Raw genomic sequence first — 13,841 nt, forward strand, 5'->3', positions numbered from 1 at the left:
ACCTGCGAGTTATAACAACAAACACCACACCCGTAGGACAAAACTGCACATTTTCAGGCAGAGTTTAGCAAACACCACAGAAGAAGAGAGCCGCCGAGTGGCTGTGGGCACACCCCTTTACATCTTTATTACACGTTTTCACCTCCCTACGCCCTATATCACGCTCTCTAGGCAGCTATTTCCTCACAGGGCACCGCGTAGGGGGCTCACACTCCTTACAGCGTGCCAAGGGCGCTCTGCAGCCCCCAAAAACCCTCTGAAGAGCCAAAAATCTCCATAGGGCGGGCTACGCAAACTGCGCAGCGCCCCGCAACCCGCGCAGCGCCGCGCAACCAGCGCACCCTCCCTCAGGCCCCGCCCACGTGAGGGCAAACTGAGGGCAGCGGCGGCGGCTTCGGGCGGCGGCTTCCGCGCATGCGCCGTGCCACAGGGCCGGGCTGCCTGCCCGTGAGGGGGCCCCGATGGCCGCCGTGTTCCTGGTGACGCTGTACGAGTACTCGCCGCTCTTCTACATCGCCGTGGTGTTCGCCTGCTTCCTCGTCACCAGCGGGCTGGTGCTGGGCTGGTGAGCGCTGGCGGGGAGGGCTCCGGGTGGTAACGAGGGGCGGGAGGGGGCTCCTCAGCGCCTCAGGCCCAGCCTAGGGTGCCCCCGGCCCTGCCTGAGGTGCTGCGGGGGTGGGGCAGGGCCTCGCTGTGGAGAAATTCTGCCTCGTTTTTAACTAAACCTGCACGATTTTGGCTTAAAGGTATCACCCCGTGTGGTATCATCACCCCCCGTGACACAGAGCCGCCTTTAGGCCCTGTGAGGTCTCCCCGGAGCCTCCCCTTCTCCAGGCCGAGCACCCCCAGCTCCCTCAGCCTGTCCCCACAGCAGAGGGGCTGCAGCCTCTGAGCATCCTTGGGGCCTCCTCTGGACTCTCTCTGCCAGCCCCGCGTCCTCCTCGTGCCGGGGCTCAGAACTGAACACAGCAGCTCAGGTGGGGCCTCATAAGAGCAGAGCACGGGGGGGGGAACACCCTCCCCCCCACAACCCCCCTCCTTAACCCTCTTGGCCACACTGGTTTTGGTGCAGCCCGGCATACCATTGGCTTTCTGGGTTGGATGTTTTCCTGCTCAGCTGTAGGGAGCTTGCTTTTAGCAGCAGGGTTGGACTCAGTGATTTCCAGAGGTCCCTTCCAACCCCTACAGTTCATTTCGTGTTGAGTTTTTCATCAACCAGCATCCCTAGCTCCTTCTCCTGAGGGCTGCTCTCACTCCATTCCCCGCACAGCCTGTGTTTGTGCTTGGGATTGCTCAGACCCAGGTGCAGGACCTACCCTTAGCCAGGTAATGGGATGGCACGGTGTGGGAGGGGAGTAATGGGAGCTGGTACGTTGTAGGGAATGTGTTCTGGAGGTGTGGGGTGGGTGCATGGGGCCTGGAAGTGTCCAGAGAAGTGGGGTTGTGATGAATGTAGGTGGTGAGGAAGGACAGCACTGAGCGTAGTGCTCAAATGCCCATCCTCAAAAAACAGGTCCTCAGATGTCCATCCATGGCACTGCTGTGTTTGCTTTCCTGCTGGCTCGGAATTGCCTGGATGTAAACACAGGCACACGCCAAGCAGGGGGCATTGATTAGCGATCAGAATAATTTACGCAGTAATCGGGGAGACACCACACTTGTGTGGTTTCTGGAGAGAGTAAAATTGAGTTACTGCGCTTCCTATTGGCTTCACATCCATGCCCGTGGTGCTGCTGAGCTTCGGTGTTCTCCTCCCTTTGTCTCTCTCCGAATTCCAGGTGCTGTAGCTGTTGCTATTTGTTCTTTTGGCAGCTTATAAACACTCTGCCTGACTTTTCCTCTAGAGCAAAGTCTTGCCCTTGTTTACACCACTTTGTTAGCTGCCGCCTCAGACATGTGCCATCTACTGCTCTCAGTGTGAATGCAGTTATCTTTTGATCTTTCAGATGGGTTTTGTGGAGTTTTTGTTTTTGTTTCACATTGCCTCCCCTAGCGTTGGGCAGGTGGAAGGGAAGGCGAGGCTGGCTGTTGTCTGCTGGACCAAGCTCCACCTCGCTATTTACTTGTAGAAATCCTTTTCACAATCCTCTCTGTCCCGCTGCAATCTGACAGGATTATATTGCCATCCACTTCTCTTCATTTTAACCTTTCTCACTTCACCAGTTCTTAAAAATATGATCATTTAAACCATGGTACTAAATCAGGATTTTGTGTAAACATACCTGAAGTGTTCCCAGCCTACCCTTTTAGCTGACTAAGTGCAGCAGCGTGGAGCTTAGCACCAGCTCCGGAGATATTTGCAGCCACCTTTGAGTTCTGCTGTACCCCAGCTGTAAGACCAAGAGCTCCCAGCGTGTCGGCTGTGCTGAGACCCCCTCGAACCTCCTAACACATGAAAAAAATGTGATACAAATCCCATCCTGCTACAAATGCACGTGGTGTTGTGTGAAGACGTGATCCTCGCTGCGCTGCTGTAACGTCTTGTTTCCCCCATCATTTCCAGCACCAGTCACCAGCCTGTTTTATAAACGTGTACGTGATGGTGGCAGGCAGCCCGAAAACCACCAACTGCTTAGGAATGCTGGTGCTTTAATTAGCAAAACCAGGCACGGACTCGAGGAGCGTCTGTTTTTATGGCCAGCCCCGGACACCTGGGGCTGTTCTTAGGGAACACGTGTGGGTTTCTGAGCAGGATGGTGCCTGGTGCCTTGGCTTTTCCTGGCAGGGGCTGCCGGGGTGGCCTCTGTGAGCAGAGCCCAGCAGCTGCCCCAAATCTGATCAGAAACAGCCCCAAAAGGGATCCCACGCGGAGCAGGGGCAGGGAGTGATCGCAGCTCCCCTGCACCGCCCAGGGGAAAGAGGTAAAAGAGGATGGGTGAGGGGAAGGTGATTTTAATTTTAGTTTCTCACGGCTCTAGCTTCTTAGTAAGAGGCAATAAATTACATAAATCCCTACGCTGAGTCTGTTTAGCCTGTGACAATAATTGTTGAGCAATCTCCCTGTCTTTACCTCAATCCTTGAGCCCTTTCCATCGTATTTTCTCCCCTTTTCCAAGTCGGACTGCTCTTTGAAGAAATTAACTCATGACCAAAGCTGGTGGAGCTGTGTGCTTTTTCTACACGAGCCTGGCTCTGAAGAAATTCTTTGTCCCCTCTACCAGCTAACGATCTAGGCTGGTAGAAAGTTAAATGGTAAAATAAGAACTTTATTCATCCTTCATGCACTGAGTACTGCCTGAAAATGTACAGAAGCACTGTACATTATTGTTGAGCAGAAAGGGCTTTTTGCCTTCAGCTGCTGCTCAAACCGCCCTGGAGGCTTTTTTTTTCTGTGGCTGCTTTTCATGGCGATTATCCTGTCGCTTTCGACCAGCGAGGAAAGTTTCCAAAGAGCGGGGTTTGTACTTCAGAATGGGCCAGATGGTACAAAACAGGAGGCATCTTTATGTGTGGCTGGAGAGATTAGCTCCATTGAGCCTTAGACACTGAGCAAGCCCAGCAGCTGCTGCACCTGGTTTCTTTCTGGGTAAGATGTTAGACTGGAAGATGTTAAACTTCGTTACGGCCCCAGCAAAGTCAGCCTGGCTGTTTAATTGCGTCAGGTGAGAGATTTGCCCCTCCATGTGCACAAACTGAGCACCCTGTGAGAGACCATCGCAGGCAGGAATGTGTTGCCAGCAGTCTAGCAAGCCAAAGGAATTTCTTAAAGATGCCACGATGAGAGCAGACTCTTTTCTATCACCTTTCTTCTTCCCTTTTGGTGTATCTGTGGCACTCAGGCAAGACATCGAATGATGAAGGCAAATATTTGTCAGGCTGCCAGGAACAGGTTGGTGCTGTTGGGGATGGCTTTGAGATATTTTTTCTGTTTCCTCAACTTGAGTGTTGCCTTTGACTGATGTTTTGCTGTTAGCCTTACACAGGGCACCCTCCAATGTGAATTACGAGGCAATTTTACTGACACTTAGCTCTGAAAAAGCTCAGCTTTCCCTCTTGGTTTGACACCCAGGAGTCCAAAACGATTTTAAAACCAGGCTAAAAGTAGCAGTAAAAGCCAAAAAATCATCTGTTTGGCTCAGAGATGTATCATACGTGAAATTACCAATTTTCAAACAGATTTTACACTGGGGCAGGTAGTGCCCTTCTCAGCTGGGGTTGCTGATATGAGATCCATCTTATTGAACAGCTGCTGGTTCAGTCTGCGAAATGGGAATGGTTGGTGCAGGGCAGAGGCGATGCTTCCAGCACCCGCCACGCTGCTGGCTGCACAAACCAAAATTCAGAGCTATTAAATTGGCCACTGCTCGAACAGCGCCAGTGATGGCAGCAGCAGCACAAATGCATGAAGTACAGCCTGAGCTAATTAATAACTGTTTGCTAAAATGCATTAACAAAGGGCCCCCACAGCTTCTCCCTGCTGCCTTGCTAATGAGACAGGGCCGGAGGGATGCGGTTACAAAAACCTCTCCGTTCTGTGATTGCGTGTCTGCAGTCTTCTGATTGTGTATCTGGGCCAGTTTCTCTAATTATCCTTTGGTTACCGAGCGTTATTGCTGTCACCTTAAAATTGAATTATTTTTAGCCAAGTGAGAAGTATTCTGCAGAGCTCATTTTGTAGATCCTGATCTTCTGCAGCAGCTCCCTTAAAAGCCCTGGGCGGTATGAAAACCTTGATTCTTTTTTTTAATTGCTGTCAGAAATCATCCTGAATCAGAGAACAGCTTGGGTTGGAAGGGGCCTTAAAGATCATCAGAAGTATTCCCTCTTGGCTTCTTTGATTTTCATTTGATCCACAGAATGTTTAAGTAAATGAAGCAAAGCTTTAGAAGTTATCCTTTCAGAGGCAAACCACCCTTTGGACGTTTCTAGCATGTTAGTTTCACCTTCAAAGGGGTCTTAAATTGCAGCTTTGATTCAGAGCCTGGACTATTTTGCATCTGGTTACTGGCTCAAAGCAGAGGCTGGGAGACCCCAGGTTTGATATCAGCATCTTGATTATAATCAAGGATAATGTGGAAAATTGGGATCTTAATCTTCCTTCAAAGCATCTTGCTGGCTGTAGTTACAGCTGGGTGTACCTTGGGGTTGGGTGATTTACTTTGAGGTCTTCCTACCAAGCACCCAGCCCGTGAAGTCTGTTCCATCTCTGTCAGCAGCGACTTCTTCTGTCCCAGGAGTGGTTGTGGAGATGTCAGCTGGGAGAAAACTTCGGTGAACCGTGTACCACTAGAGGGCATCGACCATCCTCACTGATTTCACACACTGCAAATGGTGCAGGAGTAAAGTATGTTGTTTGTATTCCACCACTGGAGAATATACCCTATCTAAAAAGGTATTTATTATTTTTTAGCACTGAGAAGACTCCTACCTTCTGCCAAAAAAAGCTGGAGCTGCATTGGCAGGCTGGATTATGCACGCATCCTAACACATTCCTCAAAGCCAGGTCCATTTGTTGCACTGCTTGATTCAGACACGCCAAAATTAATGCATAACCTGCTGCTTCTGTTTTTTTTTTTTCATTCTTAGGTTTGGTTTGGGCGTTCCTGTTATTCTGAGGAACTCGGAAGAAACAGAATCCAGCACAAGAGTACTGAAAAAGCGGATGAGACAAGTGAAGAATCCTTTTGGGTTAGCAATCTCACATCCCGACGCAGCTTCAGTAACAAGTCAGTAGGTTTCTGATGTGCTTCATTTTTGTTAGTTTGTGTTCCTAAATGTAGTACTATCCGTGTTTCTTGCTCTCATCCTTTTCCTTTACCAGTAGATCTGTAGAAACATGCTTCCTCCCATCATTGCTATAGGAAAAAATCAATTTTTAGCATTTCATGTGTGCTATTTTTAAAGAGAAATATTTGGATATTTAGCACAGTTTAATTCTTATTAATGAAGCTCTTCCTGCTATGACAGATTTTAAGTAATAAAAACATTTGCAGCTTGCCAGCTGCTGTGAGCAATTTTTGGTAAACTTTAGAGAATTGTAGAATTCTACAGAATTCATTATAGAATTTATCTCATTCCATCAAAAATTAAACTTCAGATCTCCAGTGATGTTTGGAAGTGCACAACTTGAAAATATCTAAACACACACACCTGTGCTTCAGTGGAAACTGAAGTGAAATATCTTTGTGTATCAGAGTCAAGTGGTCCCTAACATCCTTGAAATCACCCATGCATGAAGCAAAATTTGTGCGCTTCTGCCTTGTTGGGAGCAGTAAGCTGGGCTGGGCATTTTCCACTAACACAGATGTGAAGCCTTCCTGTGAATGAGAAAGGGACTGCAGCAGTTAATGAACATTCTTCATCTAACTCATCCCCCCCAAACTAAAAACAAAAAAGAAGAAAAAGGAAGAAAAGAAAATAAAAGGAAAAATCCTCAACTTAATCTTCAAGTAATGTGGATTTTTCAGGCTGTTTGAGCACTTGAATTTGGTGGAACTTCCCAAGAGTTGTGCAGGAAGCATTTAGAAGTTGGTGGGCTGGATAGTTGGTTTTTAGAAAAGAAGTGCAGCACACAGATCCTCTTTTTTCATCCTTCTGCTTGATCAATAGGGCCTTATTCTTTGTGACCGCAGCAGGTGTTGTAGGCCAGTGATCCAAGTAATGCCATTGTCTAAAGAGGGAGTGGACTTTGGGCTAGAGGTTATGCTCTTGGGCCTGCCAGTTTGCATGTAAAATGTTACCAGAAGTTAAAATTTACTCTTCATGCAATGCACGTGCTGCTTTTGTTAGCTTAATCAACCATTATATCTCCTCACAACCATTTCATCATCATCGTTGGCTTCCATGAGCACCAAACCTAGCCAAAGGTTTTAAAGAATAGGTTAAAATCTTGGACACTGAAAGTTGTTTTATGCCTGTTGCCTTTTAAGAACCTACCTTAGTACTTCCAGAGTTCCTGAACAAAGGTGAGCTAATGGAATTAATGAAATCCTTATCTTCTTTCTAAAAGAGGGTGTAACACTGACACCTGACTGTCTGGAAGACTGTGTTCTTACCTGCTACTGGGGCTGCAATGTTCAAAAACTCCACGAAGCGTTGCAAAAACACGTCTACTGCTTCAGAATAAATACTCCTCAGGCGTTAGAGGATGCCCTATACAACGAATACCTCTATCGACAACAGTACTTGTATCCTTTTTTAAAGTTGTTTTGACAAAATATGCTGATTTACTGGCGCAGGGAGGGTTGAGGCTTGTGAACATTAGGCAGTTCTTGGCACGGTGTATTTGTGAACAAATACGATGAAAAAATATTCTTTATGCAGCCGTCACATTTATCTACACTTGCTCTGACGCTGATTGTTTTCCTTGACCCAAATCAAGCATCAAGAAAAATGAGAAGGAAGAAAAATATTGTCAGTTACCAGAAGATGCCCAAGTTGTTGATTTTGGCCCAGTGCCTCGAGCTCGCTACCCATTGATTGCACTGTTGACGTTAGCTGATGAAGAAGACAGGGAAATATATGATATTGTAAGTAATTTAGGAATATATTGTAGGGTCGCCGTATTTAAGCACTGAATGGTTCAGGAGACAAATCTAGGCTTGAATAAAACAGTTTGTTTTCCCTCTCCCCTTGAATTTGGTCCCTAGTTTGGTCACTGACTCCAGGGGAGCGAGGATAATTGTTGTATAAAAACGTATGTGTGCCATTCAAAAGCCGCTTGTGGTTTTCACACAGCTCTAAGCTCTGTCTGCTAAAGGTCTCCTCTGCGGAAAGCCCTGTGGCCAGAGGAACTAGGGTTGGGGGAGGTTACTAAGATACTGGTCTGATTTTTCTGATTACACAGACCTGTGGTGGAGCTCTTGTGCTGATAACAGCCTTTCAGGTTGCTGTTGGCAAAGTAGATTTTTTTTTTAATGTCTGACACAGATATTTGAGCTAATTGTTGACTGGAATGCCAAGAACGTGGATGTTACCTTTCTGCATCAGGCCTGCATAATGCAGTACGTTAAGTCTCTCAGTAGCTTCCCCAGGTGGTTTGCAGCAAGGTATGAAGGTCCTGCACTAAACTGACTTGAGAGATTCAGCTCCTCCTAATAGAGTTAAAACAACTTCAGCCTTGTCACATCTCTTCTAAGCTCCTAACTCATACTTAAATTTTCTTTTTGTAACAATTTAGAACAACTTTTTATCCCCCATCTTTTCCTTTCATTTGGTTGGTAATTTGATAGCTGTAATTGCTTGAGCAATAATACCAATAAACTCAGAAGTGAATTGCCTCAACCTGCAGAATCCTTTTCCCTGCATTCACTTGGAAATTATTTGAGATCCTACAAATACCTAAGAAAACTTGTATGTTCCCTTTCCAAGTGATGCCAGTCCCTGGCTTCTTGTCACCTGACAACTGGACTGCTATCCTCCTTCCTGTCCCCCTTCAAGAGACATTTTTCTCCCAGCTATTTCCCAGATTGGTACATGCATATATGGTTGGAGCTCAGCTCAGCTTAATATTTAGTATTTGAATGTGTTTGACGTTAGCATGGGAGTGAATTGGCAATGCTACTCTTTTGTGCTCATTAATGTAGAAGAAAGGGATAGAAAGGAAATGAGGGGAGGTATTTTTAACCTGGTGTTGGAGAAGAGGAACACAACTGGAAATTGTTAATGTGGCCAAAGGAGTAAATCCACCTGAACGTGCATGACAAATGTCAAATTTGCATCTGATGCTGAAACAAACTTGTGTAAGTGTACTGTGGAGAGGGATTTTTGCCGTTGTGGCAAGTATGATAATAGCACATAGGATATGATTTCTCATACAGATGCATCAGGCTCCATTCTCCATCTTGTCTTATGTTTTTTGTTTTTTTTTTTCTCTCACTGCTGACAATGATCTAGAACCTCATTTCTCATTTCTGACTGGTCTAACTTTCATCCCGAATGTGTTTGTGGCCAGATCATACCCATGTGGTTTTGTGCTGGAATTTTCCTCTAGCTCCAGACAATTAGCACGACAATAGAAAAGAGTTACAGAAATGATTTGAAAAACAGCAGGGCTAAAGTGGAAGACTTAAGATCTTGGGCTGCGTGTATAAAACAGATTGAAAAGTAACTTGGTTATGACATACAACTATTTACAGAGAAAATGTTTGGTGCTCAAAGGAAAGGGAAGCTAGAATCAAACTCTTTACTGTGAGGGTGACAGAGCACTGGGACAGGTTGCCCAGAGAGGTTGTGGAGTCTCCTCTGGGGATATTCAAAACCCACCTGGATGCCATCCTGCACAACATGCTGTAGGTGATCCTGCTGGACATTTGGGTTGGACCAGATGATCTTCAGTGGTCCCTACAAACCTCATTCTGTGAACCAGCACTGGATTTGTGCTAGGTTGTAGTGTCCCAGTATTTATTTCTGTGCTGTGGCATAGGATAGGATACCAGAGGAGACAATAGGTTGAAGATTGAGGCACTTCTGTTGTGAACTAGTTCTAATCACTGTTCAGAAAGTTGCCTGGGTGTCTGAGCAAACAGTGAATTGAAGACATGCATCATCCTTGAAAAAGCACTTCTGGTGAGATGACATAATACAAATGCACCAAGAGCAGTTAGCTTTTAAAATCTTATTATCAAAACACAAAATCCATCATTTGAATGGAGAATTGATGGCTTTCAGGTTCCAAAGCTAAGCTAGTACTAAGCTGTACGAATTTTTTTGAGGCATTGTGATTTAGGAGGAAAAAAAAACGTATGCAAGAAGGACAGGAAACTCAGTATAAATGCATAGGTATGTATAGATTTAAACTCTGTGTGTAATTAGCCATGTAGTTGCTTTTGAAGTGTGTCTGATTTGCATTTATTTATTTATTTAAACAAAGCAGAGCTCTCTGCTATAATTTCATTTCTCTTTTGACAGTTTCTGAGAACTGCGGTAATACTGAATCTCACTTATTTTTTCTTCAACTTCTTAGAGGCTATTACATAATTTGAGCAGGGCAAGGGGTGTTAGACACAGCATGCAGGCTTATATTGCTTTTGTTTTCAGCAAAGTGACTCTAAAGGCAGCCCACGGGGTCCTTTTGTAATCCTTGTCAGTGAAATTTGTCCTGTGCCTACTCAGTTTACAAGCCAATCAGTGATGCTTCTCAATACTTCTCAGAGTCTTAAAAACTATGGTCTGTGTGTTTGTGAGGGAAGTGACAGAAGGCAGAGAAAGCCATTTATGTGCTGCCCCATGAGTCTGCGCTCTGCCTTCAGCTGATAGTGTTGTGTCTTGTGCTGAAGACAGCCTGGGATGCAGCAGGGTGTGTTGTACGGGACCGAAGTGCATGCATTTATAACATCATCAAGGTAAAGACCTCTAGGATCATCTGGTCCAAAGCATTTGCCTGCATCTTGGTTGCTGTAGGAAATTCCCTGCAGTTCATCAGCTTCTCTCCCACCTTGGAGATGCTCATCACAAATTGGTCTGTGCTCTGAGGGGTGTAGGAGCTGCTGCTTCTGCTTGAAATCATTTATGCAGGTAGCCTCTGAGGCTCATGCATGACTGTAAGCCCTGCCTCAGGCCTAATTCCATCAGGTGAGAGCAGTCAGTGAGTCTCCACTGTAAACTGATGATGGGAGGGCTCCATGGAGGATTAGGGCAGAAAGCTGAGGCTCCACAAGGTGCTGCCATGTGCCGCTTTCTGTTTTTACCCTGTCCAGCATTTTGTTCTCCTCTGTTTTAAGTCAATGTCAGTGAAGTCCTGGATGTCCAAGCAGGTCAGAAGTTATAACAAAGCAAGTAATGTTTAAAGGAAAGGTGTTAAACACAACTTTTTTTCCTTATTTTTTTCTTGATAGATTTCAATGGTGGCTGTGATTCATATTCCTGATGAGAGCTACAGACTTTCCTGCAGAATATTGTATCAGTATCTGCTTCTAGCTCAAGGTCAATACCATGATCTTAAGGTAAGCCACGTCTACCACATCTTGTTTCATTTGGCTGACAGTGTTTAGTTTGGGGGTGGGGGGGCTTTCAGGATTCTAAATTATTGTTGGACTTCTATTGTTATTGTGAAGAAATGAGTAATAGCTGAAATTATTTTATCAGTTGAGTAGTTCCAGCCAAAGTTAGTGTGTAGAATGCATGAAAATATTCAAGATTTCCTAAAAAAAATAACTTGTCTCTAGTCTAGGAGGCCTGGGTCCTACCCGCTTGTTAAAGCAGTAGTAACAAATTAACTACCTGTTGAATGCTTCTTCTCTACAAAACATTTACTTCCTTGCTAATCTCTCAAAGAGCACTTTCTCCTATTTTGCTCTACAATTGGAAAAGCCTCAGAATAACACTTACTAATTTCTTTTTACCACAATACCTGTACAAAGATAGTACAGACCGCTGTCATATGAACCAATGTTCTCGTTACTCTTTTTCAGTTTCCTTTATCTGTGCATGTTGTGGGACCATCTTTGTCCTGTGTCTGTGTCAGGCAGTTGATGATGTGATTCTCTGCCACTTTGTTACGATGATAATAAAAATAATGTATAATATTGATTAGCTAGAAATTGTGCCGAGTCAATTCTATCAACTCAGCATTCATTCAGAATGGATTTTTCTCACTAAATGCTTGTCCTGGCCATGTTTTCTTTACCGATGTAGTTGATCTAGGTACACTTCCCTGTTGATCCCCTTTAAGCTTTATTTTCACGTTACCGTTGTAAAAAATACTGCTTACACTGAACAGAAACAACTGTGCAGCAGCACTTTGTAGTACAGTTGTGTAGTGTGCTCCCTGTGGGCATCTTTGTCTGCGTGGTAGTTCGCTGGCTTTATTAACAGATCATGCCCAGAAGAATTTGTGCTTCACATAAAATACGACAGAGAGGAATAGAGAATTTTAACGTGAGGAAGAGCAGAGTAGGTAGAGTGAAGTGGATTTGAAGGCTCGCTGGGATATATGTTTGGTAGGAGTGGGTAGAAGCATCCCTCAAGGCACAGAGAATGATACACCAGAAACAGAAACCTGAGCTGTTGGAAACCTGTGCAGTTCTGTTGAAGTTCCTGCATGCACACCTACTTGATTCAGCTAAGATTTGACATCTTCTCCTTGATATTTTGCCTGTGGTTTACATATTTTTATGCTTCTGAAATACAAATCACTGAAGGCCAGGAAACTGTCTTCACTCACAGAAGGAGTGTTTGGTCCTGTTTGACCCAGCGGATCTGAGAATATTTGCTGCAATGGAACTTGCATGGTGTGTGTGTTCAGGTATCAGGAGAGAATTTGTTGGATTCTGCTAATTTTTTGTGTGTATGTGTATTTTAGCAGCTCTTCATGTCTGCAAATAGTACTGCACCATCTTCGTGCGATACCTCCCCAGGTGAGAGAAGCATCGACAAAAGCTTGCTGGAAAAGGCTGGACTGGCTGAAGATGAGCCAGAATTGCACGAAGAAAACAGTAAAGACTGTGTTGTGTGCCAGAACGGCCCGGTGAACTGGGTGCTCCTACCCTGCAGACACACGTGCCTGTGCGATGGCTGCATTAGGTATTTTCAGCAGTGCCCGATGTGTAGGCAGTTTGTTCAAGAATCTTTTCCACTGTGCAGTAAAAAGGAGCAAGATGAAGATGAATCAACCCAGATCTTGGAAGATGTTCTTCCTGGGAGAGTCTTTTAACGGGGACAAAAATAGAAGAACTGGGTTGTGTGCACCAAGGTTAAATGCAGAGAACAGACTGTTTATGGGAGGATGTGTAGCATTAACTTGGAGGGTTTGGCTTTGCATTGCTAGGTAATTTTCAACTTCCTTACATGTCTTCGCTCCATATGCTCACAGGAACGCTACATTTATCCGTGCAATGTGGACAGAAGAAGTGCGTAGGAGATCTTTGAAGGATGTGATTATTTTTGTAACTTCTTACTAGTTTTTCATGGAGTACTATTGCAGGCTATTTTGATTACTAAATTTAGTTTATCTACTGAAAAAAGAATAAAACTTGCAAGTGAAGTTGAAGTGCACGCAGCTCAGCTATATTTATTGTATTTAAAATATTAGAGCAACGTTTTAATTCACTATAATTTAGCAACCTAGCACTTTACAGATTGTAACTAATGAAGGAAAGGATATATTCTTCATTGTTAAACCCGTGTATATTTATTTTGTAGACGAAGGAGCTGGAAGCTGAAGTTGTTCAGGACACTGTTTATGTCAGTTTTGAAAGTATGTGTGTGTGTGTGCATGCGTGAGGGACCTGAGCCAAAGCCTGTCTGAATGAGTGGAAAGGTTTTTGTTGATAATTGTTGGCTTGAACTGAACCTTGCTGACACTTCCAAGCCTGAGCCACTGCTGTGTCCTCTTGAGACAGACTGTCAGTCTTGCTGGCAGTGGCTGCAAGAACTTTTTTTCTCCGTGCAAATGTTAATTAATCTGTGGCGTTGTTACTTGGGCAGTTCTGCTGTGCTGTTCTTACCTGAGTAGCCTGCTTTGGGGAATTTCCAACTCTTTTCACTTGCACTGTCAGATGGGATGACAAGTTGAACATTTATGTTTTCTTTTATCAGTAGTCCCAGGAAATGTGTGTACTCTAATAAAGAAAGAAACTGAAGAATTGCAGAATGGTATTTCTTTTATTTCTCCCAGCGACATATTGTCAGAAGCAATAAAAATGGCTGTGAGGACCTCTAGAAAATGGGGAGTAGCAGCTCTCTTTCTTCCGTCTTGTTCCCTTGTGGTTTTGCCCCACACCCAGCTTCAGGACAGCTGCTCAGGGAGAAAAAGCCATGCTCCAAGCTCTTCAGTTGCACTTTCCTGCAGCTCCTTTATCAGTGCTGTGCTGGAGCTGGCTTCTGTGTGCCACACGCAAGGTGCTGCACACCTCCAGGACAGGGAAGGAAGCTTCCCCTGCTCAAGGTATTCTGTTTCATCT

At 44.9% G+C, this 13,841-nt stretch overlaps 1 protein-coding gene across 2 annotated transcripts; it reads left to right on the forward strand.

Moving 5' to 3' along the window:
* The first annotated feature begins 383 nt into the window (after window positions 1-383).
* Window positions 384-13,531, forward strand: CGRRF1 (cell growth regulator with ring finger domain 1). 2 transcript variants are annotated; one of them, XM_068682324.1, is made up of 6 exons: window positions 384-565; window positions 5,527-5,666; window positions 6,950-7,127; window positions 7,322-7,469; window positions 10,776-10,883; window positions 12,245-13,531. In XM_068682324.1, the coding sequence occupies exons 1-6, from the start codon at window positions 462-464 to the stop codon at window positions 12,590-12,592; spliced, it is 1,026 nt and encodes a 341-aa protein (XP_068538425.1). In that variant the 5' UTR covers window positions 384-461; the 3' UTR covers window positions 12,593-13,531. The 2 variants fall into 2 exon arrangements, with proteins under 2 accessions (XP_068538425.1, XP_068538424.1); XM_068682323.1 differs by having other exon boundaries at window positions 390-565; window positions 12,242-13,531.
* The last annotated feature ends 310 nt before the right edge of the window (window positions 13,532-13,841 follow it).

This window comes from Anas acuta, chromosome 5, assembly GCF_963932015.1.
Source record: "Anas acuta chromosome 5, bAnaAcu1.1, whole genome shotgun sequence".
Taxonomy (NCBI): Eukaryota; Metazoa; Chordata; class Aves; order Anseriformes; family Anatidae; genus Anas; species Anas acuta.